Source organism: Sceloporus occidentalis, unplaced genomic scaffold (assembly GCF_023333645.1).
Source record: "Sceloporus occidentalis isolate IW3139 unplaced genomic scaffold, rSceOcc1.0.p SCAF_223, whole genome shotgun sequence".
NCBI classification, from domain to species: Eukaryota; Metazoa; Chordata; class Lepidosauria; order Squamata; family Phrynosomatidae; genus Sceloporus; species Sceloporus occidentalis.
In genome coordinates this window covers 656950-682681 of record NW_028317203.1, presented here as the reverse complement: position 1 = coordinate 682681, position 25732 = coordinate 656950, and the positions used below count along the sequence as shown (strand labels likewise).

The 25732-nt window shown below is 38.6% G+C and overlaps 1 protein-coding gene across 1 annotated transcript in view; it reads left to right on the top strand.

Moving 5' to 3' along the window:
* The first annotated feature begins 529 nt into the window (after window positions 1-529).
* The window catches only part of LOC149276954 (spondin-1), a 112716-nt gene continuing 87513 nt past the window's right edge, over window positions 530-25732 (top strand). Inside the window, exons 1-2 of the mRNA XM_089503228.1 lie at window positions 530-755; window positions 11972-12078. Of these exons, the coding sequence (XP_089359354.1) occupies window positions 530-755; window positions 11972-12078 (333 nt within the window). The remainder of the gene's footprint in view (window positions 756-11971; window positions 12079-25732) is intronic.

Below are 25732 nucleotides of genomic sequence, written 5' to 3'. Positions count from 1 at the left end.
CTGGTTGTTAACCCTTTGCGCGCCGGTGGAGATTCCCTATGTGCAACAAAGAGTTAAAGGATGTTGTATTTTATGTCAATATTCTGGAGTATCCTCAGTTCTCCGAGAGAGATATCACTGATGATCAAGCAGACTATGGAAAATGGTTAAAGGGGAAAGAAAAGAAAAAAAAAAGAGTTAGCGAGAAAAGGAATCTGTTTAACCCTTTATACATGTAGTAACTATAGACTTTGGAAAGAATGTGCGTGATTAATTCCTAGTGTGTTAGCACAGTCCACCTAGCACAGATCTTAGCCGGGTGCCTAGGAGACAGCAGCGTCCCCTCCGCTCTGCTATTTCGCCAGACCCTGTGAATTTTGCTAGGCAAAGTAAACATTACAGTGCTGCTAATCACATCCTCTAGAAAGAAAACAGCACTTCGCTTTGGAATCTGGTAGAGATCAGACCTCTCTTTTATTTCCAGCTGCTACTCAGCGGAACCCTCTCTGTTCACACATTCTGTTTTATTTTTTGTTCTTGTTCGTTTACAATGGGATTTGTTTCGCAACCGATATTCTTGCTGTATGTTGCTTTGAGTTATTTTTTCATGGTATTTGGATTCATGGATGAAACTATAGAGAAAACAATCAAGTCAGAAGGATATTGTAGCAGAATTTTAAGAGCTCAAGGAACAACCAGGAAAGAGGGTTATAATGAATTTAGCCTCAGAGTTGAAGGAGATCCGGAATTCTACAAACCAGGAACCACTTACAGAGGTTAGTGACTTAAGACACACGGAGACCCTTTTTGGGGTTTCTAATGCCTGTAATGTAACAGTAGATTTAATTGAATGATTATTTGGGTTAAAATCAGGTTCATTTGTGCAACTTAAGTTTCTCTCTGCTAAACCAGATTATGTAATGTGAGTTCTAAAAATGACAAAAGCACATTTTCTTTAATTTACAACACTTCAGTGCAGAACAGATTAACCCCTCTCTAGTATAAGGGGTGTATAACATGCTGCTCGTGTCATACAAAGAGTTAACACATATGCCTAAAACAGTAAAAGAAACATTAGACACTGTATCCTGAGGATACCATATATACAGTTACATATACAGAATCTAAAAAGCTTCCTTGTTCTGCCTTGAAACCCTTTTAACCCTTTAGGGGCATTTATATATATATATATAAATATACCGACAGCCTCATAAATGCAATTGTAGACCAAATGTGTAATCTCCAAGACAACAGGGCCATTCGACTGTATGTTTCGGATATAATTAGCTCTCGTTAATGTGGGTATGTGAGAGTACCGATGCCACTTATACTTACAGTATCTCAACAGTCAACTCTCTTTGGAAAAGGGCAAAAAAAAAAAGGAAGAAGTAATTATATGTCTATTAAAGTGATGAAAAGGGGTCAGTCTTTACAATATTAGGAATAGGTTGATCCAATCTCTTTTAGTACTCTTCACCTTAAGAGAAGCTCACCTGGCTGCTCTCTGTATAATAAGAGGAATTCCAAACGGCATCATAAGAAAATATAATCCGCTGGCTACATTAGCCGTGACACTATTAGATTATTCATTGAAATAACCTCCCAATGCTGGGTACTTACTTACACATAACGGTATAGAACGGCTGTGCTTCGGCTGTTGTTGGACTACAACTCCCAAACAGCCAAACACGACCTTAGCATCATGGGAGTTAGACTGTAAGTTTGAGCAGAGCCGCCGTTACTTATTGTTTCTGTCCAAGTCCCAGCTGTTATTGACCTGTTTACCCATTGTACAGTGCTTTGGTATGTGACCGCACCATATAAATCAATAAATAATTCATTAAGGCAACAGCTGGGGCACATCATTTGCACAGGGCTGGCTCAAAGTTTACTTGACTTGAATTTTATTACATTTCAGAGCATGAGAACTGCCCTAGGACACAGCTCGGACTTCATTTGTTACTTGCCAATGGTTATCCTTTGGTTTTCAACATCTGTCGTATTCGAAAGAATAGAATGACTGCCTAATGGTCAGCATCTAGGTTTTTGGAACCTCAGTGTTAATCTTCTGCACACATCAGGCTCTCATCAATCAGACAGCACATGGGAAGTGCCCCGGTAATCACAATGTACATGCGCAGTTACATACATTATTACGTGTATCACGAAAGGGACAAAGTATGATTCTAATTTAAAACCAAAACTGTCAAACTCACCAGAGAAGAATATTAGGGTAAAATGTATGATCTCTGTTAGGAGGGGCAGAAATATTGAAAGTACTATGTTTGTAGTAGATCCTCCGAATTGCCTTTGAGCAGAAGAGGTTAGAGAACGGGAGGGATGGTTAGGGTATGCATGATACCACTGTAGGTAAAAAAAAAACAAACCTAAATATATGTGATATAGGAAACATGTTATTAATAGACTTGGATGCTGGCAGAAAGTTCGTGTTCGTTTTCAGGGGGGAAAAAAATTGTTGGCATTCGTCAAATTCGGTTTTGGAAATTCCATTCGTCCATCGGGTTGCCATGGAAACAAGAAACAAACGCGTAGAAGAAGTTGAATTAAAGTTGCGAGATTCTCCTCCTCTTAGTGTAGTTAAAATGGCGGCCACGGCAATGAGCGAATGGACGAAGATTTTCGCACGTTCGTTTCTTTCATCCAATGTTGCAAGATGAATGGACAAACGGCAAAATTTGGCACGAAAACGCATTTGTACAAAAACAAATGCACAAGGCTAGTTATTAAGCAATATTAGAATGTATTTCTTAGTGTTTTTGAACGATTACCCTCGGCAGCAAGTGGTGGCATCAGTATGATAATAACATGTAGCGCCTTTATACCAGGCTCGGGATGTGGGTAGCCGGTCCAGCTGACATAGGGGGACACATGCTATTGTTCATGGGGACGTGGGCAGAGAGTGAGTGTCGTGCTGCAACGCTGTTCCCGCGGCCCAGAGTTTCCCCTTAGCGACCCGGAGACCCGGCGCTTCACCAACAGCCTCCAGGGAAACACAGAGAGTTCCCAGGTTTACCATCTGGCACACTAGGCAAATGCCCGGTGAGCCGCTGGCTGACAAAGCCACACACTTATTAGCTTGGAGCTGCAGCCTGCGGCACGGCTAGTGGCTGGGTATGCTACGTAAGCACAAAAACTTAGTGTGCAGCTGCATATATATATAGCCATCAGCTGCACTTACGTCATTGGGCAGTTGCAGTCCTTAATGTGCTAAGGCCCCCATGTAATAATTTATATATAGTTATTATTCAATTGGCATCTATTTATATCTAGTTGGGGGGTATTCCACTGTGACTTCAGCCCACTCAACTCTGAGCGCTATTTGCCTTCTGTCTTGTCTATTGGACACGGGTCCCGCGCTTGTGCCTGGCCAACCGAGGCTTCTCCTGTATTCTGTAATAAAAGGGAGGAAGTTTTGGGAAATACACACATCCCGACACCTAAAACATCTAATTGCCCCAACCTGACCTGCTCATCGTATGAAGTTTCTCAAATTCTATTTTGTATAATTGGCTCCAACCAATGGTCAAAACTTGAGACGTTTACGGAAATATGGTTGAAACACTGTAACAAACTGCGTAACGGTTTTGAATAAGCATGATAAAATAAAACACACATATAATTTAATTGCTGACATTTTTGTTGTAATTTGCAAATTTTGATTTCAGAAATACAGATTGGGGAATAACTTGCCCTCTTTAAAAAAAAATAAAAAAATGTTTCATCCATGCGAGTTTGTGCAGACCCTGGTAGCAGTGATGGATACTGGTATGGCAGACTAGTCCTAGGCCTAAGGCGTTCGGTCCAGGGGGCAGCTGCAAAACCAGGGAGAATAGATTGGGGAGAATAGATTCTGGCCCATTTGCACTATGGAGGGGCACAACCGTCATACACTATCCTAAAGGGCACTGCGCTCGTTTATGATACAACGTCATATCCCGGCGCCCTATAACAAAGATGGCAGCCGTGGTATGAGCTGCTGGGGGCACTGCCCTGGATGAGGCCTACGGCAGCGCCAAAGGTAAATATCCCATTGCCTTGTAAAACTACAAAACATTTTAAAAGCCTGAGATGGAGAAAAGCCGGCAGCTTCCTCGATCTCTAGACACGGACAATCTTGATGAATTTCTTCAATGTATTTTTTTTTTAATATTGAGGATCATAGAAAGGTTGATATTAATCATAGTTGGTTTCTAAGACTATTTGAGGCCAAAGGCAAAAAAACATCATTCAGTATTAGAACCTCAAGAGTTTATCTCAAATATATAACATCTCATACACTTTTCCATGAAGAGGCAATTTTATGGAAATACCGAAGTAGTCATTTCATAGAGAGAAAAAAAAGCCAGATCATGTAATTCTTGTAGAAAAGTCTATTAAAGAGATATGCCCCATGATTATGTTTTGGGGACATGGAATAAGAGGAATTAGAGAAATTCTGAATTTATTCCTAATTGCAATAAAAAGATATCGTCCACGTGTCTGTGTTTATAAAAGGACAAGTGACTTACGAACAATATATATATATATATATATATATATATATATATATAAGAAATTTCCACTGGATCACAGGATATGAACTATGGTAGATATACATCTATCACGTATACATGCAAGGAGGGGGGCAAATATAGCTTAATTCTGGGTTAAAAAACAATCTCAATTTATTAAAATAAACGCACAAATAAAATGTGTAGTGAGAACCAGATGGAGCACAATAGGCACTTTGGATGTAGGTTACCAGTCACTGGCGGTGTTACACGGCTATAGTGGGTCAGCTTCCTCCAGGTTGATATAATAAAGGAGTTCAGACATAGCAACCTCCAGCCAGGAACATCACAAAGTAACAGCTTCAACATTAAAACGAACCTTGAAATCAGTATCCAATATAATAGAAAATACAATAATCTATAAAATAATAATAATAATAAGTCTAATGGGGAGAGGTGGAGACAATATAGAGAGTAAGTCAGGAGTACGCCGATGAAATGCAGGTGGCATCGATTATTTTATGTTATTATGTATTATTGTGCATGCTGGTTCCAGGGTCTGGTTTTGAAGCTATTTGCAGTGCAGGAAATCACCCTGCACGTGATATACTCATCTCCAGTCAGCTTCAATGCTGGCTCAGGGAGACATAGGTGCACATGCGCAGAAAGTACGCCCGTTGATTTCAATGGTAGAGCTTTCCTGCCAGTGATTGGCCGACAAAATAACTGCAATTCAAAAATAAAAATTCACAATGTAACACTTTTTGTTCTGATGCGTAAAAACTAATTATGAAACACAGCACCGGATAAGCCATTCAGCCCTTTTCAGTCCACAGTCTTGCCTTGTATTGCGGATAGCTATATGCCTACCCCATGTATATTTAAATACTCTCACTGTATTAATCTCTACCATATCTGCTGGAAGACTGTTCCACTCATCTGCCACCCTCTAGGTGAAGTAGTGAACAGCTTTGGGCAGACAAAACAGTAGACTAAAGAAACCTCACGTGTACCATGCAAAGAATCTTTCCAATAACCACCCAAGAAGATTTGCAAAACCATATTAATGCACATGAGCAGTACAGGAGATTTTTAGATTCTACATAAATATACAGATTTACTGTTCAAGGCATCCAGGCTGTTTTTTTGTTTATTATCGCGCATGACCGCACTTGGTCTTGTTACCAGGGTATATTGTATCTTCATTTGTTGCTTGCTTTCTTCATTCATTAACTATGGCATGTCCCACAGCTCTGGAAAACCGAATAATCAATCAGAAGGACGAATGAACATTCATCGTATGTATTTGTTTCGCTGTTAGAAGCATACAGAATTCTATTCAATGTTTACATTATAACTGATTTTGCCTTACGGGTAACTTCCACACTTGTGAGTTACGAGCAAGGCTTCACTCCTTGCTTCCTAAGTACATATCGCCATGTCTCCTTTCAGCTGGGCTTTTTATATTCATATAACATTAGTAATATTCAAAATAAACAAAATAAAAAAACTAAGCAATCGACATGAATGGTCCCTGGCATGTATCGTCTTTTTTCCTTCCATTTACAGTTATTTTTCTATTTCCCCCAATCATTTTCTAACTGCTCCCCAAGCCAGTTTTACTAATTCATAGCCCCTCTCCCATTCTCTCTATTCTCTCCCGCCCTGCCCACCTCATATATCCCCAGAAAAAAGTCCAATCCTATGGTTTCTACGGCTTCAAAGCTTACTCATCTGTGGTGGGCTAGTGAATGGAAGTACCTTCAATCTTTGCGTCTATGTTGTCTTATTATGTGAGGCTTTGTGATATAACATTATGGGGAATGACCTAGGCCTACTTTGGCCAGCCCTGGGGCCATGTCTTTGAATTCCTCGTGTTCCTTACAAGCTTAGCACCCTAGGTAGATGTCTTGTTTGCTTGGATGGTAAGACCCTTGTGTTTCACATGGAAACACCTGGTGATAATTCCAACCTTGGGCATTGCCAATAAGTAGCCATTAATATTAAGTGGTTCATGAGAGCTTGTTGTCAACACAACATGTTGTGAATGTAATAAATTCCTGCATGAAATGGGCACACCACAGCCAACCAATTCTTCTCCTGTTTCTCATGGGTTCCCAGGTCGGGGTGATCGGCCTTGAGTACAGTTTCTTTTTTTAAGGCTTTCCTTCTTTTTTGTTAAAGAAAAAGCCAATTAAGTAGTAAGCTCAACATTTGTAAGAAAAATAGATTCATACTCACAAATGGAACCAAAATAAAACGGGAAGAAACAAGCGACAATCAAGTTATCTTTTGTTCGTAACAATTTAATCCTACTTTTTACTAGTTGCCAAAGTGAGGGTATGGCCTTTCTCCTTTTCAAGCAGAAGTGCTTGTTGAATGATTCACAATTTCATGGAAATTTTGGCTTACAGTTCAAAAAACGCCTGAATCGCAAACTCTAATCACGCTCAATTGTCACTCGCTGATTTTCAATACATACCCAACTATTGTGGGTCATTCTGTAAAGGCGTCAATAAAGTCGAACGCTGTTAAAGTACAAAATAATAAAAGAATAAAATAAACAGATCGACCACACAAGAAACCCAATAAATTTCAGCTTGCTGTTTGAATAACCATTTACAGTATAGCTTAATACTATTTATAGAAAATAGCAACTTTCTTGCCAAATTCAACCTGAAACATTGTGTTAATCTCAAGCCAACTATGTCCCCCTCATACAAGTTGTGTGTATTCTTGGTTAAAGTGTAGAATCATGGCATCCAGTGTTCTTAAAGTTCTAAATTCCAAGTGTTGAAATTGATATAGATAATTTACAACCTCAAAAAGTACTTATAACTGTCAAAAAATAACATACAGACACAATGCCCAGTGAGCTTCTCCAAATACACTCCAGCTGAGACGGATTTAGAGCTATCGGGAATCAGCGACCCCTGTGAATCCCATGCTAGAAAATCATCGCACCACTTCTAGCAAGGATTATATGGAACGATATATATTAAATAAGAATACACAACATTTTGTGTTGTACTACATTTACGATGTATCTATCGCATGTAAAAACGCTGGTATCTTGTCATAGTTTGTTCCTTTTTGTTTTTACATCGGAATCAGTGTAGTTATTTTCTTTAACGAGAAAGGCCATTTTACAATAATTTAGCTGTGTTTCATGAGAGGACTTTGCAAAATCTATATATCACGTAAATTGGGAGAATTGTTAGAAAAAAAATCGCTTTTTTACCATTACATCAGTTTATGAAAGAGTTTTTCTAACTAGAAAGAGTAGGATTTATGCTCTATGGGGCCATAGCCACGGCACCAATTTGGGACCACACTCCCAATCACTTTGCGAACAGGGTCATTTATCCCTGTCGCACTAGACCCTAGCCTTTAAGCTTCTATTCACAGAGTGGGCTGGAGTCTATGGCCAGGTCCTTCAATATAAGGGGTTGCACCGGTGGTAGCCCATTGCATGCTCTAGTGTGGTTGAGTTCTGTAGCAAATAAACCATAGGAGAGTCATTATTTTATTCTTTCCTCTGGAAGTTTAATCTCATAAAAAAACAGAAACATTTAATAATCCTTGTCTATATCTTTACTGATAACCTATCAGTGTCTGAATTTGGGTCACACAACAATAAAGTGTTCCCAGAAAAAAGGAAATTTTTACGTGATTAAAAAAATATTTCTGGGAAAGGTTTGAGCACTCAAGCTACATTAAACATTTTAAAATGTTCTACTGAGTCTTTCTGGAGAAATGCAGAAGTTTTGCAGGAGACAGTTGAATTTCTTTAGCAGGAAGAGATGGATCTGCAAACAATGGCAGATGGCAGAAGATCAATACAACAGAACGCAAAGAGTTAAGCATCAACAGAAAAACGTTAGGAGTCTTAGCCATTTGGCTCCTGGGATTCGTCATCCATATTCTTAATAGTTTTCTTCCTACACAGCATGAGGATTCTCTATAACGGTTTCAAGTGTGTAATTGGGGAAGGGGTTATATAAAAATGTTACATAAGAAAAACTTTTTGAACAGAAAATCTGGTGATCTTCCAAACTAACATACGTTCATATGATATATTAACAGCAGCTAACCCAAGTGTCTCTCTTTACGAACCAAATCCATCAACCTCTTTCCTTCCCTGATGTCCCTTTGTCTAGCAGCTCTAGCTTTGTCTAGCAGTGCTCATCCGGCAATCTCCAGGTCAAACCCAGGTATTAGCATACCTGGGTTTGACCCGGAGATTGCCGGATGAGCACTGCTTCTCCGGTTCAAGACCTGAACCCTCTGGGTCGTGAGAGCGGGGTCTTGACACGCCCCACTCCCCGGCCCATTTTTTCTTTAAATGGAGGTCTTTCCTGCTGCCGTCAGCGGGAACACCCCCAACGTCAGTGGGAACTCTCATTAACATCAGCAGGACCTCACACCGACTTGACGGGACCGCCCGCTGACGTCAGTCGGCAGTCCTAGCCGCATCCCGCAAGGGAAGGCTCCAGGTAGCCGCAGCCCAGAAGTTCCCAGGTATGATTATTAGTCTACTAAATGTTTTTGCTGCAAAAACTACCAACAGTTCACAAAGTTACATAAAACAATGTGCACTCAACCAACCACCAGCAAAGGTGTCCCTCTCTGGCCATCTGAAATGTTGGCCTATACATAACCATCATAAGGAGGGTTGCATTGGTTCTCTTTTAAAAATAGCATTTTTTTAAATTCAGATTTAAGTGAGTATTATCAAATATTAGGAAAAAATGACAAGGTTAGAGTTATTTTTGCTTTATGTTGAATAAGATTATTGCCCCAATAAAGCCTTTAGAATAAGGCATTCTGAATCTGAAAACGCTGTCCAAGTACAATTCAAATGATCTTCTCTGCGTCCTCCTGGGATGAGATATATTTGTTATGTGTCCCAATGGGCCGAGACACAAATGACACTCATGCGGCTAGTTTTTGGTTAAATGAGTATTTGAAGAATGACTTTTCAGATCATTGTCTCACAGTATAAGCTACTTTATCCAGACATCAAAGAGCAGACAATGGAGCTCTGGTGTGATTTATTTTTATAAATGTGTTGTGAGTAAACAGGGCAGAAAGCAGAGAACATGACAGATAGAAGTCACTCATGCTTTAGATAAGTAATTCACAATTAATGTGAAATGAGATGGATATGTAGAAGGACACACTACACGGAGCTGGAAAAAGTGCGAACGAGTGAACGTCTGAGTGGAACAAATAAACCCGTCGTTCTTATACAATTACCTATATTTATAGGTCCTGCTTTCCTTTAAACATAACATTAAAATGTAAATTTTTTCCCGTATCTGTGCCTTTTTTTGTGCTTGCATCATGATGTATGGTGCTTGGCAATGTATTTGTTTTGCCAGTGGGAGGTCTAGATCACAATATTTAGTGTTTAGAATTCTAGATTTCTATCTGTACGATGTGTCGAGGTTATGAAATTATTGTATACTCTGATGTAATAAGGCATAATGTTTTTTTCACTGTCAGATCTGAAGATAATATGTTTGTTCGTCAGCTCAGGGGCTGCCTAGCACATTTTTTTTGGCTGGAAGAAATCTCTTTTCATGGAAAGATATGCTTCCCCTGCCATCTGGAAGTTGAACAGCCCAAAGCATCTGATAATAATATGTGTGTACACATAACATTTAACAGTCTTTAGCTTAGACTGGAATGGCGAGGCAGCCATTCGGGTTTATCTCCCATTAAGGGTTGTTTAAGCTGTGATGAGAAATACTGTCACATATCCTGACCCTTGAACGTTTTTGCCTTTTGGCATTTGACAGCAGAACTCAAACTACTTTTCTTTCTTCCCTGCTGTGGAAGTTGAAGGGTTTTTAAAAAAAAAACAACATTTTATATTCTCTTGTGTTCTTTACAGTGAAATATTGTTAAACTAATGACTTGTAAACTAAAGGCGTCCTACTCTTCTTAAGAAAAGGTCACGCAAAACATTCCAAATTCTGCAAGAAACAGGAAAAATTGTTGAGCAGTCGCTTGTCACTAAAATTCTCAAATTCCAGATGCTATTGCTAATTTAATAATGTTGTTGGAGGCTTTTTTTACATAGAAAAATACATATAACTGCATTGGTTTTACTTTAATAGAGTCATACAATTATGAGGTTAAATCGGACAGGATATTATTATTATTATTATTATTATTAGTATCTTTTATTTATATAGTGCCAACAATTTTCGCAGCGCTTCTTACAGTCCGTACGTTCGAAGGGTCTGACAAAACTAGAACTTACAGACTAAGATGAACCGGTACATTATGTAAAGATGACCCGGCTTGTAAGCTTATATTCTAGAGGACTACATTACTCCAAAAGACACATTACAATAGCATAAAATAATAAGCATTAAAAAAGTTTCAAAATAGATGTTCAGTACAGATATTAACACCCCACCACCACGTACTAAAGAATGTATCTTAAACTTTTGAACGCTGAAGGAGGAAGCCACATTTTTCAGTTTGGAATGCAATGGTTTAAAGGGGCCACGGAATACATAATGGTTCCCATCGCACTTATGCTCCTAAATGGTATTCAAATAGAGACAATTCTTCCACATTTATACGAGAACGTAGTCAAAAAGGAGCCATGGGTGGAATAGTTACACCTAGGGTCGGGTGCATAAGGGGCAAACTAGGGGGAGATGCCTATGGGCACCTGTTCACTGGGCATTTGTCAAATGGCCAGTCCTGGTAAAATCACTTTTGTTTTAAAATACAGAAAGTGATTTATGAATCAATCCTTATTGCAAATTAAAAAAAAAAAAATAGCAAACTCTGAACGTTCTATGTTGCTGCTAAAGGCATTTTATATCCAGATTTCTAAACTTATTTACTTTGAAGTTTGAGTTCAATTAGATTTAATGTTCTAAGTGAAGCAGCAAGTAATGCATGCATGTGCATGGTACACCCCAATGTTATAACTCATTATTACTCATATCTATTATAGGTAGGTAAAGCATCTACCTGGTTGCCATAATATCTATATATTTATCAACTCTATTATACTCTAAATGGATTTATATAAAAACAAAATATATATTTACATTTTATAAAAAGGATCAGGCCATCTGGCACACCGGGCAAATGCCTGGTTGGCCGATAATCGACATACTGACCCGATCTGCCATGGTTAAGTGATGGGCACTGTCTGTGGCCCAACTTACGTCATTTGGCTGCCGCTGGCCTTAAAATACATGGGCCATCAAGTCATCCCTAGTCCGTCGTTGAAAATGACGTTGCTCAACATCACAGTGGAGGTTATATATATAAAAAGTGATTGTTGTGAAAGGTTTAAATGGTGGCCTTATGACCATAGAAACCAACAGAGCAGTCCAATCAGTAGAAGTTGGTTGCTATGGTGATAAGACCACTTTTTTGAACTTTGCCCAGAATCATGGCCCCTATGTGTTTGAAAAGTCTCAGACTCTTGTTTTTGTGTTTTGCAGTGACGCTTTCAGCCGCCAGTCCAGCATATTTCAGAGGCTTCACACTCATCGCCCTTAAAGAGGGAAAAGATGGAGAAAGGGAGGATGATCATAGCGGGTCCTTCCAGGTGAGATATTTAACTATTTTCCTTAAAAATATAAGACATTTCATGTTTTACTATGTTTTTCCTCTGCTGGTAGAAATGTAGAAGTATTATCCTTTATCTACAGTATGTACAGATAACAAAAAAGAAACACATTTGGTGTTCCTAGGTCTGAATACCGTCTCGCCATAGCCCTGAGCATCATGCCGTAGGCCAACGACACCATGAATGGCTATAGAAACACTGATTATAGAACAAAGATAGGTCACAGAGACATCTGACAGTAATTACTGTACTTACTCCGATAAAAGCTTTTTGGAGAGAAAATGTGTGTCTTGTTTTACAAATCTACTTTAATCTCTAGACTGTGTAACCTTTTCTTTATTTTACTTTTTAAATATGTTTTACATTAAACTTATAATTGGGTGTTTCATTAATTCTCTACCCATTAATTATGAACGTTTTATTCTTTCGAAGAGCTTAGGCTTTTGGAATATAGCACCAGTAATCACAAGGTGCACTTTGGACAATAATATTGAATAGGTGTTGACCAAATACTAACATTTCACAGGCAAGGTTTAATTGATATTAATCTAGGAAAAATGACTCAATTACATTGAAAAACCATGTACTACTAACAAAAAAAAGGTCTGGCTTGAAAGGTGACATCATCGGGCTGGGGAAATTGCCAAGATGTGCACCAGTCAAGGTATGGCTCTGTGTCTTGAACAAAAGCCAATGATGTGTCCAGAAACCGGGAAAACAGAGCGGAGGAAGTCACTCTGCTTCCTGAGAAAATACAGACGCAGTTGTAAAAATAAGACGGGGTGAGCTAAGCCCAAATATTAAAAGGGCAAGTCTTATGACTACAGAATAAAATATGTTAAATGGCCTTTGGTACAATACATATCCCATGTGAGCAGCATCACGTAAAAAAAAAAGCTTGTGGCTCATTTAGAGGGGGATTCCACGTACTTTTGATAAACATTTTATTGAGACATCAATAAGCAATACTTTGTTGGTGGTTTATAACTTTTCATTAGCACGAAATGTTACATCAGAAGAAGGGGCCACCGAGGTCTTAAAAGGTTATATGACTCTTCATCATTCCATAGGAATGGCGATCCATCACGAATTTCCTTGGACTGACATTTTATTAAGGATTAGTTTATTTTATTTTCTATACGCACTGAACACAGAGAGGTCAGACGGGATACTATACACTTATAATGTATGCTTGATTAAATGCCAATTCCATGTTATTGCTTTGTAGTGGTTTTTATATTATAATTATGTATGGAGTAGATTTTCTATCAGTGTTACAACTTGGGGTTAGCTGAAAACTAAGAATACTATTAAAGCGATTAATATCTGAAGACATACTGGTACAGAAGGAGGAAAGGGTCCTGTTCTTGTGAGCTTACAATCTATGACAGACCAGCAATGTTTTCCCAAACTGCGAGCCTTTATGATATATGATATCAGTTATTTTTCATTTAACATTTTTAGGTCCAAATTGTGACTCACTGAGCTTTCCAAGAAATCTTCAGTTTGCTTATGTTTACAAAACAATTATGTGCAGAATTTTGTAAGCTGTGTCTGCATAGCAAATTAACACTTTATTATTGCCAGGTGCGGAACGAGTATGTGTGCCTTTAGAGAGAAGACAGCTTATCCAGGCTTTGTTTAAAGAGCAATCTCACAAATTGGGGATAAAGAATCCCCATGATGGAAAAAGCTTTTAATCCTCTGGGTTCCAAATGGATGTGCCACGCAGGGCTCAAACCCCCCTTACAAATATTTAATTTATATAGGAAATATCACCATACCACGAACGTTGGTTCAAACAAACGTAGGAATATAAGGGAGACCAAATTCAATATGAATCAAATAATATTTTAAGCGTCAGTTTGGCATTTGGGGTTTTCTTTGGGGTACCAGCCCCCCATGACAAGTAAAAATCATACTAAATAAAGTGAATTAAGTCTTGTCTTCTTGCTTCCACCTTTCCCATTTAATTCACAACTGAAATCAAGATATTTATTCACAAACAAAACCTGTTCATCGTTTCCCATCAGATGAAAACTTAGTACATTTATCATTCATATTATAACGATTATAACATTTAATAGAATAATGTCAATTAAGCTTTCCTAATACATATATTTTTAGAATGCTGAAATCCAATGCATGCTTTACTTCCGATACTGTCTTATCTCGCTTCATCGGCAGAGAACTTATTTTTTCGACGTCAATCCTAGAATTCCCAAGTATCCTCTCTCTAAATTCATAAAGCGACCTATTGAATGTCTGTCTACAAAACTTTTTTCCCATTATTTATTAAAACATCGATACAACTGCCTCTTTTCATAAAGCTACCCATCATTAGCAATATACATTGATTTTTAACGATAGTGTTACTCTATGTTGCAGTGGTCTGTTTGCACAATTTGAAGGAAGTATTGCTGTTGATTGTGACATAATATTAACATACTTGAACTTAAACTTGATTGCAATTCATTATAAACGTAAAATGAAAAACCAAAGAGAATCCACACAACAGCATGTAGCATTATGATGACTAAGAGTAACGAGCCAGAAGGAAGAAATTGCCAGTCTGTTGGGAATAATTGTGAGTCCGTATGAGTGTTCATGAGTTTGTGTTTTTTTTCAAGAGTCCTTGTCTGTTACAGTTAATGTATTTGTGCGTCTGACAAAAGGTCAAGATTCTTCTTAATGACTTTACGCAGACTCCAGATGGGATGTCGCCAAGGTGGAGGAACTGAATCATTTTGCTGTGTCTATTTTTTTCAGAATCCCAACTAAAATGCAGCTGTCTCACCCACCAGCGAAAACATTAAGACGAAAAAGGGTGAATATTATTTGTCTGAAATGTCTTAGTCTCTGGCTTTTAAGAAACATATTTGAAAACACGTGGTTATTTACTAAAGCCACAAACTTGAACAAAACCAAGCAACAGTTTTGTCAGTATCCAGCTGAATTGTACCAGGTCTCTTTGGAGTTGAAATAACAAGCGCTATGAAAACATGGAGAAAACCAGGGTCACTGGAAAAGCATGGGATTAACCCAGGGGTATATTTACCTTTTGGGTCCCCCAGTCTCCTCCACCTCTGTGGTCAGACCTCCCGTACATTAAAAGCCAATGTGGGCCTTTAAGAAACGGAGCACCAGGTTATGATGTTATATCCCGGCATGACGTATCTTAAAGGCGCCTTTTAATAAAGTCTATGGAGGGTGACTCCATAGTGTAAACAGGTCTGTTGAGGAGATAACATTTTTTTGATCGCCCCTCTTTGGGCCTGGTCGACCTAGGCCGGGATATGTCATTGGATAAACCTACAGTTAATGTGTGACAAAATATTAGTTTACATTCATGTAAAGCCTGAAAAGAACTAGATGTTGTGGGTCTCTTTGATGCTGCTCACATCAACATATCATCCCCAGTTATACTTGACTATGAAAGGTCGGCAGTGTCAAGCTGTTCTCATAACAGCTTGATAATTTCTATTGTAGTAGTATCAAATAGTGCAAACACTTCACTGAAGAGGACTTCCTAACCAAATTGAAGGGTTTTCTGAGGTAAAAGGTAAAGTAGATTGTGTTTGCATATACTACCATTAATAAGATTAATATACATACCTGGGATCTTCTGGGCTCCGGCTGACATCAGGGGGGGGTCCCACTGGGGATTATTTCTCAGCAGGTGTTCCATATCAGTTATTCCAAAACTGGAACGGCCAAAACGGACCCAAAACGCTTTTTAATTGATAAAAAAAAGAGATATTCCACATATTAATGAGTAGTTTGGCCATACAATGTGACATCACATGTGTGTTGTTGACATGTCACTTTGTCCTCAAAATCTTTTACCGTGGGACAGTGCTGACCTCATACCACCTTACTAACCTCTTCTTAGTTTAAATACTTACAAAATATCTTGTAAATATTTGTCCTAAATATGTGGGACATTTTAGGGATAAAATTAATCTTTAAACAAGCATTGACACAAAACATATAATTCTGCATTTTGCAATAATCAAAGCCTTGGCAGGAGTCTCCGTTAGTTTTCTAATGTCGAAAAACTACATCCAGAATTATTCTGCTATATAAATCCTCTTCATTCCAGTTTGTGGATCAGTACGGCCCATTCAGGTATGAAAATGAATTTTTCCTTGCCCCTGATAGCCTGTCTTAATTTGAAATTCCTCTTACCCTGCTTTCTGCCGATGCCCTCCAGAACTGAACAATTACTGCTAGTTTGGACTGTCACTGTGCCTGTGGACTATTATCTATTTCCTGCAGCTTTTAACTTTACTGCAGAAATTACCAAGGGAAATTTCATGAGAATAGGTTTGTAGAAAAATAGAAAGTTAGCATACATTCCAGTTCTCTATGTGCATTCAATATAGAAAAGCTGTCTTATGGTTCCTGGACATCCAACTCTGCTCAGGCAGTTCTTCTTACTCCTATGATGACGGGCAAACCCCATCAATGCTGCACCACAGAAACCAGATGTATGGTCCATGTACCGGTACTTAAATACAGAAAACATTGCTATTTTTTACATAATGAATTCTTTATGTTCATGAGTTCCCCAAAACCCAGCAGTCCCCAAATCCTAGGTTTACAGTCAAGCTATGATATATTTCTGTATGTTCTGCATTACTGAATGTTCCATACCTTCCAAGTGTCCAAATTTTCGCCAGACACATTTTGGGCACTGTCCTTCTGTCCCATGTAACTGCCCCATTGTCGTGCTTGTGTGGACAGTGGATCATGGACTGGTTAGGGAGACCACACGCGACCTCCCAGATCTGACCACATCCTTTCCAGGTCCGACTATGCCCCCTCTCTGGCAACAAACCTACAACACAAGTGTCCCGATTTGGACACCAGAAATGTTGGGGAACATGATCTCCTAGTGTGCAAAACTGGAACTTTATTTAACGTACCATTGTTTTTGTGCAGAATATTGATGCTTTAGAAAAGAGATAGGGACAGGGATGAAAAGATTAAAAACTTCACTGATTTATGATAGACCATTTCATCTAATAATAGATATGAATCAGTAATTCACTATGGATGAGTGTGGTGACGTGAAACATTTAATCTCACCAGTTCACTGAAACTCGAGCCAAGGTTTGCCCCATACATTATGATTGTTGGGACGTATGTAGCAAAAAGTTGTTTTCATAAATACAACTCAGAGCCAACTTACCTGGGGTAACTTGGCATTTGGAAAGATACTAATCAGCAAGAGCCATGATGATCTACCTTCTCATTCCAAAGACAAAGGGGTTTTAATAGGTTTGGTGAGTGACTATAATAAAGTGAAGACCTTGGCTGTCTAAGGAACAAGAAACTGTGGTCCGGACCCTTGTCTATTTTATATATTGTAATGTAATTCCCTGTTAAACAGATCACACATGAAAATTACAGTATAATTTCCACAACATTTAATAATGGTTCACAGAGGAGGAAAAGCAGTTTCCCGGCAAACAATTTGGATATAAATGAGTTACCCATGTATATCTTTGATGACCTCTCCAGGAACCAAAGCACTCAGGCATCCAACATAATTCATATCTCTGGCTTACTCTTAAATAAATCTATCCTTTGAATATCCAAGTAAAATATATAATAAAAACTACTGGAACAGAGTGTACTCACAATATAATTACAGTGTGGTTTTAAGATACAGGAACTGAAATTTCTGGTTTGTTTCCAGGCAAAAACAGTATATTTTAAAGTACGAGACAAGTTTCTCACCAGGCAACAACTCCACCTTCTGTAAACCTTAATACCCATGATGCTTACCCAGTATTTGGGAGTATTTGAAGGACCATTTATTCCTCAGTAAAGCCAGATTTCATATAAAAGAGTATATTTTATACAAATACAAAGAATTTTATATGTATGTAAACAAAAATAAACATCAAGAATGGACTAGGGGTAACTAAGCTGTCCTGGCACTTTAAGGACAGTGTCCGCCAAGTGAAGTACTTGTGGTCACGTCGGAAAATGTACGATCACAGCTTGCGGCCACGCGTTTCCAGACGGCGGCCGCTCACTGCGGGAGCCGCTTTCAACGGGCGTTTTCTGGGTGCCAGATGGCCAGTCAGGGTATGTTTTAAATAAATTTGGTAATAAGAATAAGAAGTGTCAGATAAATCAAAAAAGAGAAAGAATGAAGCTTGTTTCCGATTGGGTAACATTGCAAAGAAACCATTCAAAGGTAGCTAGAATTTAAGTGATGGGCACTGATGAGGAAGTGCTCGGAAGATACTCTCCTATAAAATGGTGCTATAAAGCTAAAAATACCCATTCTTATGATAAGGTGACCTTTTATGCATGCAGAATTTAATACACAGATAAGGATCAAATATATATTTTTAACTAAGTAGAGACCTGGCATCAACTCCTTAAGTTGTCGGTGCGATAGAACATTAAATCACGAGTTAGTGTCACGCTTCAGCCTGTGATGTAAATGGATTCACATCTGCTGCTCCTAGAATAGCACATTCCCAGGGAAAGTCCTCCTGACAGATGTCACGTCTGCCCCCTATAACCTATACACAGCTAGAGGTCTCACAAGTACAAGATAATACATGCCCAGCAGAACAACAGCGGGAACGACAATATTCTCACAATCTGCAATCAGCAGACTTACGTGTTATTGAGCAATAAAGTGCTCTTTATGTCACTAAGCAATTGGCCGCATTTGTGCGGTATTCCCATACTGAATATAAGTCGTCTGAGTTTATACATTGTAAACCATATTCAAGCACGTACACCCACACAATCAGTTTACGCGGTAGATGTATGCAGAAACCAGTTGGATCTCTTCAAGAGTGAACCAGGCTGATTGAAAATGTTGTTTAATATATATATCCTCACATCTGTGGAAATTAAAGAGTACATATAAGACTGAATGTAGCAGTGACATAATATGCTTATTTATTCACATGTTACTGGCTTCACTATTTTAACTACACTACAGGGGTAATACATTTGGCCTCGCTGATGTTATTGATTTAATGAAGCATACTGTGTTTCATTCAGATACACTGTACCGGTGGCTGCCACCTGGCAGATGGCACCGTTGGTTGTGCTAAATGCTCATACACAAGCAGCATTGGGGATATCGCTCCTGGGTCCCAATCACGTCTTTACTGGCCATTTGGCAAATTTGTTTAGTGTGTAGCCACAGTGCAATATTACAATAGTGTAATACCCAGCAGATGGTCACATGCACATCATATACCAGTTGCTGGCCTTAAAGTACCAGGGCCGATTTTCATTCCCAGTCCGGTCCATTACCCAATGTGTTCCCCCATAGGGTTAAGGGAGATGTGCAGTCCTTGATTGTCTTTTTGTCAACTAGGTATGCCTAACAAAGTAACTGCTAAGTGTATGTTTCTTGCTAAAAGCTGCACTCTACCATTCACAAGCTTCAAAGTAAAACATTGTTTATGTGCCTTTATCAGGTGTGCATTTACCTTATAACTCATTAAGATTAAGCGTGTTACATGCAGTTCAGAAAATAACATTCAGGACTTTGTGTACTGTCACAGAGTAGAAAGAAAAAGGAGCGACCTATAAACTTGAAACTTTTTGGTTGATGAAATATTTTAGTAGAGGCTTAGAATACACACAATAAAATACAATAACTATGGCCTGAGTTTTGCATCGCAAAACTGGTGTTTTTCTTTTGAATTAATTTGGCAATTTTAGAGAAAATTTTGAACCTCTACTGGTCATCTGTATAATGGAAAAATTTGACCCTTCATCTTTGGCCAAATCAGAATTTCCAAGTATGGAAGAATTGCTTGTCGGTTACTTCAGGGTTAAGGGGACATTAATATTTTATTTCCTCTTTCTTGCACCATGGAGAGCTTAAGGTCATGCTGTAGGATTTGTTACCCTTTTTGTCACCGTAAAAATAAAGCAACATTAAAGAACCATAGAGATGACTTTCCTGACTCCATATGGTATTATGTAGCTTTTAGAAAATCTTTATTGCCCTTTATGTTTGGAATTAGCTCAGACCCGCAATAGCAGGAAGACCTCCAGCTTTTCATGACACCAGAACGAACCTCATATAAAGGCTTTTATTTCACAAACAATAAAAAATATCATAAAGCAAAGGTGATTATGCATAACATAACATAGCAGAGAAGGAGAACAATGATCTTCACTTACCCTTCATGGTTTTTTTTTGGATATGTGAGCTATAAGCACTTTACGGCTCAACCTTTACCTTTCTCTGCATCAAAACCTGCCTTTTATCCCTGGCCCCAGGGTACGTAATTTAATTATTGGCTATTAATGGCTTACTATTGGCCATATTTAAGGGCAACATAAGCTTATGGAAATTCTCCTTGACTTGATTAAGTGTAATCTAATTTATTGAGCAATCATAATTGACCTGGACTTACTCCATTTCTAGAACACTGTGCATAGTCCACTTGGCTCTTTTTAGGTACATTTATAAATGTCTGAAAGTTCAAGTGCCCCTTCAATTTGTTTTGAATACTTGGGAGAAAATATTCATATAAACAACTGGCAGATTGATTTACACATTATTAAATAACACAGGCCAAAGGTCTGGGATTCTTATTTCTTATTTATGCATGTGTGAACTCCAGTGGTGTATTCCGACTTAAATCGACTACACCTAGGACAGCAATTCCAGGGAAACAAAAGCCCCTCTGCCCTTTAACCAGGAACAAATGGGTCTGACTCACCAGCATGTCAGCAAGATCAGAGATTTCCCTTTTAACTGGCCCAACACATGCTCTATAATAATAGCAACATATATCTGTAAAAATGCATTGTAAGGGATATGACATCATATAACGACCCTTAAACATAGAGAACGATGGCTGTGGAGGTAAGTCGTGGGGATGGCTGTGGAGGTAAGTCGTGGGGATGGCTGTGGAGGTAAGTCGTGGGGATGGCTGTGGAGGTAAGTCGTGGGGATGGCTGTGGAGGTAAGTCGTGGGGATGGCTGTGGAGGTAAGTCGTGGGGATGGCTGTGAAAGTAAGTCATGGGGCTGGCTAGGTTGCTGCCCTGGATTAGGTCTAGGACACTGCCCAGCCAAGATACATCATTGGGGAACACTGTGGAAATGGTATTAAAATTTTGCAAGAGAATGCTAGAAAAAACATATATAAAAAGGACTTTTTCTTGTAAAAATGTATAATTGTACAAGTGAGATGTTCAATAAAAAACAAGAGAGGGGTTAATAGAGTCTATAAAAGGGATGTTTAAATTTGCCAATAACGCATGAGAAGAAAACTCCGCAATTATAACGTCGAAGATATTATAAGGAAATGAAAAATAGGAAATTATAATTAAAAAATAACTTACATTGTGACTGTGTTGAACCCAAGCGTATCTGTCCTAAACTTGACAATATTTTAACCAGAGACTCAACTCATGTCAAGTGGATTTGCTATTTAGGGTTTATTGAAGCACCTTAAACAAGCTAGGGGTAGGTGCGTTGGGCTCCCATCGGCTCTGAAAATCGACTATTTACTGTGCCCACCGTCCTCCCATCTGATATTGACCTAGACTCTCAGAGAGGTCAACTTGTCCTAAAGGTTATCTTAAACATTAGACATTAGTTGGCGTCATTTTCCTCCTCCATTAAGGTCCACATCTGAGCATAGGCCTCTGTGATTATTTTAGTGAATAAAAAAAGAAAAGGCTTAGATTATTTAGGTTAACCCTATACATTCCATATATATAGCCAAACTTGCTGGCCTCTTCCAACCCAAATAATCAGTTGCCAAACTATTCTGCTGCCAGTTAGTTTCACCCTCTAACATATTATTATTATTATTATTACTACTATTCAGATCTAGAGTTCACCTTAATGTCGATATAAATACTGATAAGATTGGGATTTTTATGCAGTACTAGTGATTGCTTTATCCCATCATACCAAAGATTAACATATATTATAAACACATTTTAATTATTTGAGTCCAATGGATTATCGTCAGCATATCAAAAATAAATCCAAAAGTCTCTTCGAGAGATAATGCGTGTTGTTTTTGAAATAATATTTTGCATCTTTTTTTTAACTTATATTTATTGCCAATTTGGCAGTGTGTCAGGGAACTGGGTCCATACGGACGACTGTAATGACCCAGCGCGCCCAAAGATGGAGTTCAGGAGTTCAGTATGCAGTAGCGGAGTCTCAGGACAGGGCCTCCTTACAAAAAATTACTGCAGTTTTTCTGAAGTAATACTGCTGTTTTTTGGACATGAAAAAACTGCAATACTGCACTTTTAGTGCAGTATTACTGCACATTTACTGCAGTTGTACTGCATTTGTACTTCACTGTACTGCAGTTGTACTGCACATTTACTGCACTTTTTTTTTTATATTGCAAACCTACAGTTGTACTTCAATGTACTGCAGCTTTATTGCATTTGTACTTCCGTACAAAAATAACTGCGGTACAACTGCAGTACAGTGAAGTACAAATGCAGTAAAAGTGCAGTAAATGTGCAGTAAAAGTGCAGTATTGCAGTTTTTTCATGTCCAAAAAACAGCAGTATTACTTCAGAAAAACTGCAGTAATTTTTTCGTAAGCTGGTGCGGGACAATCGGCACTCACCCAGGTGTTGAGCATCTAGGGTTGTGCAGCCAGATACCAGCGCCCTAATTTAGCAGCAGATATAAACCAGAATGAAGGTAAATCCTGCAGGCACCCTGGAACAGGCATGAGACATAGCACAAGACTCATGTGCGGGATGCTGCAGGCTGGGAGTGTGGAAGCTAAGCAGAGAATATGGCTGAAACATAACAAGCAAAGGATAGGGAGACCAGGCAAGAAACATAAGAGACAGACAAACATGAATACAGGAACTAGCCTAGAACTATGAGATAACAATTGGAGATTCCGTCACATCATATGGCCATAGTATGCTTAGCCCACCACTACGCCAAAGTACTCCAATGACAGTGGGTCCTAACGCTAATCCCTGCTGACAGAGGTACGAAACAAACCAAACATGTAATCCAAACACATAGCACTGAGACATAGCTTTAGACTGCAGACTGAGACAAACAGAACACACGGGTGGGGCACACCTTATAAAGGAAACAGAGCTAAAGCAAAGAGCTGAAGCAGAAGCAAGGAATGGAAGATCAGAACAGAGCAACAGGAAATCCAGGAATGGATCGAAGTAAAAGAAGGAAACTGAAACAAGACAGGTATGCAGCTCCGCAGCCTGGGTAGGATCATGACACAGTGTGATAACAAGTCCAAAACTTGCAGGATTAAAAAAAAATATTTGTTAATATGTCCTGGCTAACAAACTGAGGGAAACATTTCCTTTCCAGAAAATGTTGCCATATTTCTATGTTTTATTAACCTTAGACTTTTGATCGTGTGAAACTTATATTACTTCGATATCCAGAAACTGATTTACTAGGAAGTTGGTGGGGAGTGACAAAAAAAGCATTTTTAAAATAGATTAGTATGCCAATGTCTCATGTAAATTAGAATACAAAGACATCTTGGAGAAAATAAGAGAGAAGAGATGACAGCTAGTTAGCTAGTGGAACAGACATAAAGTAAAAGCTGGTGAAAATGTGAACTACAGTTCAACTGGTCAAACTAGTCCAAGTTCATTAAAGCTAACTTGCATCTATGTCTTTCCCTTGTAATATTCACATAAGTATTTCTTACGCGTGCTTAGTACAGCTGAGACGTCTAGATCTGCCCCGTTACTTGAGGTATAGCACCATGTTTTTGTGTAGATGCAACATTTAGGTGAATTTACTCTCGTTATGGTTCTTATCAAACCGATTTGTCAAGGAAGGAAAGTATTCCAGAGGAGAAGGGCAGCAACGTTTCCAGGTCTTCCGAGTTCCTCGTTGCACTTTTTTTTGCATGTAATAGCATGTTCACTGAAAAAAAGATACTCTAAAGCTTCAAATATCTGGACCACATGGATATAAATGATGAGTTGTAATTGTTTATATACATTGATACATCTTACAAAATAAATTATCAGAGTTTGGAATTATTTTCAAACCTTTTGTGTACCAGAGGAATGAGCATTAAAGGCCTACTTATTAATTTACGAATGTCCCATTGATGGGGCGCTGAAGAGGACAGAATGTCACAATACCCCAATGTTATGGATGGCAGCATGACGCCATCAATGTTCGGTCCACAAAAGCCCCCATGTGCCCTTATTTTTTCCATGTGCAATACCCAGTTTGGATATTGTGCATGAATAATTTCCTGGAAATGGGAACACCTTCTGAAACAGTCACAGCTTGGACATTATACTGGTTAGTTAAACTATTATCAGCCGTGTACAGCAATTAACAGACAATGTCTTGCTTCCTATCCCAGAATTTGGTTGTTAAATGAGAAAACCCTCCATTGTACCGAAGACCAGAGTAGACTTGAAGTTTATGATTGATATTCTCAGCTTTGGTAGCTTAATAAAATGTTAGTGGGTTCATAAATCATGAAAGGATGCTGGAATGTCACATTTTGGAAGAGATTCTGAGCTAAATCCAGCACTATATACTTTCACCTCTCAGAACCATAACTAAAGATTTATGAAACCCTAAGGCAAAGTAATCCTTCTACAAGCTGCCCTCCCTTCGCTTACTGCGGTTTTAATGCGCACCATAATGACTCCTCCTTGGGATATGAACACAAGCCAGAAAGTAATACAAAATATAATGAACAATTTAAAAAAAAAGAATGGAAAGAAAAAGATCTGATTTAAAAGACAGCTCCCTGCATACAACCCTAGCATGAGGGAATGGCTGCCTCTAATAGCCTATGTGATTGCGGTGCAGCTCTACATATTTATGAGAACTCATTCACTTTATCATTTGATATTTTTTATACAATCACGGTAAAGGACATCATGATCAAGCTGCTGTTTGCACTAAGCAGCACCAATGCCTGTAATGGTACTCATATATTACCATATCATTTAGAGCAAAAAAGACGCAGAATTTCATAATGTAATCCTGCTTTCTGTGGATGTAATGGACCGGCAAATTAGACGAAATGTGAGTGGAACTATTGATCTCTCTAATGCCAAAGGAGATTTCTTAACAATCATCATACTCTCCTGCAGGGAAATCACCAATCATTTGACGTATATGTCTTCACCAGAAGCATGGTGGACTAAAAGGATGGAAATTAACACTTTCTTATAAAAACATAGAATGTGATGGCAGATAACAACCATTCGGACCATCCAGTGTGCCCATTTTTCCTGATGCAAGGGGCTCAAACCCATATAAGTCCCTGATCTGGTCCAATAGTGAGGATAGCTTTATGTCTTTCCCATGCATGTTTAAGTTCACCATTGTACTAGCCTCCACCACATCTGCTGGGAGACCTATCCATTTAGCTACTGCCCTCTCAATAAATAGAACATCCATACACTACATATAAACCTCTAAACCTCTAGTTTTAAATTATGACCTCTTGTTTTAACATTTCTCCTCCTATCAAACAAGCTTCCCCCAGTGCTTTGTTAAATCCCTTTAACTGTTTCTTTTACATCTCCTCTTTCTCTTCTTTCTCCTAAACTAGACATATTACGTGCAAATCACTTACCATTTTTAGCCCTTTTCTGAAAGCTCTCCAATGTGCCAAT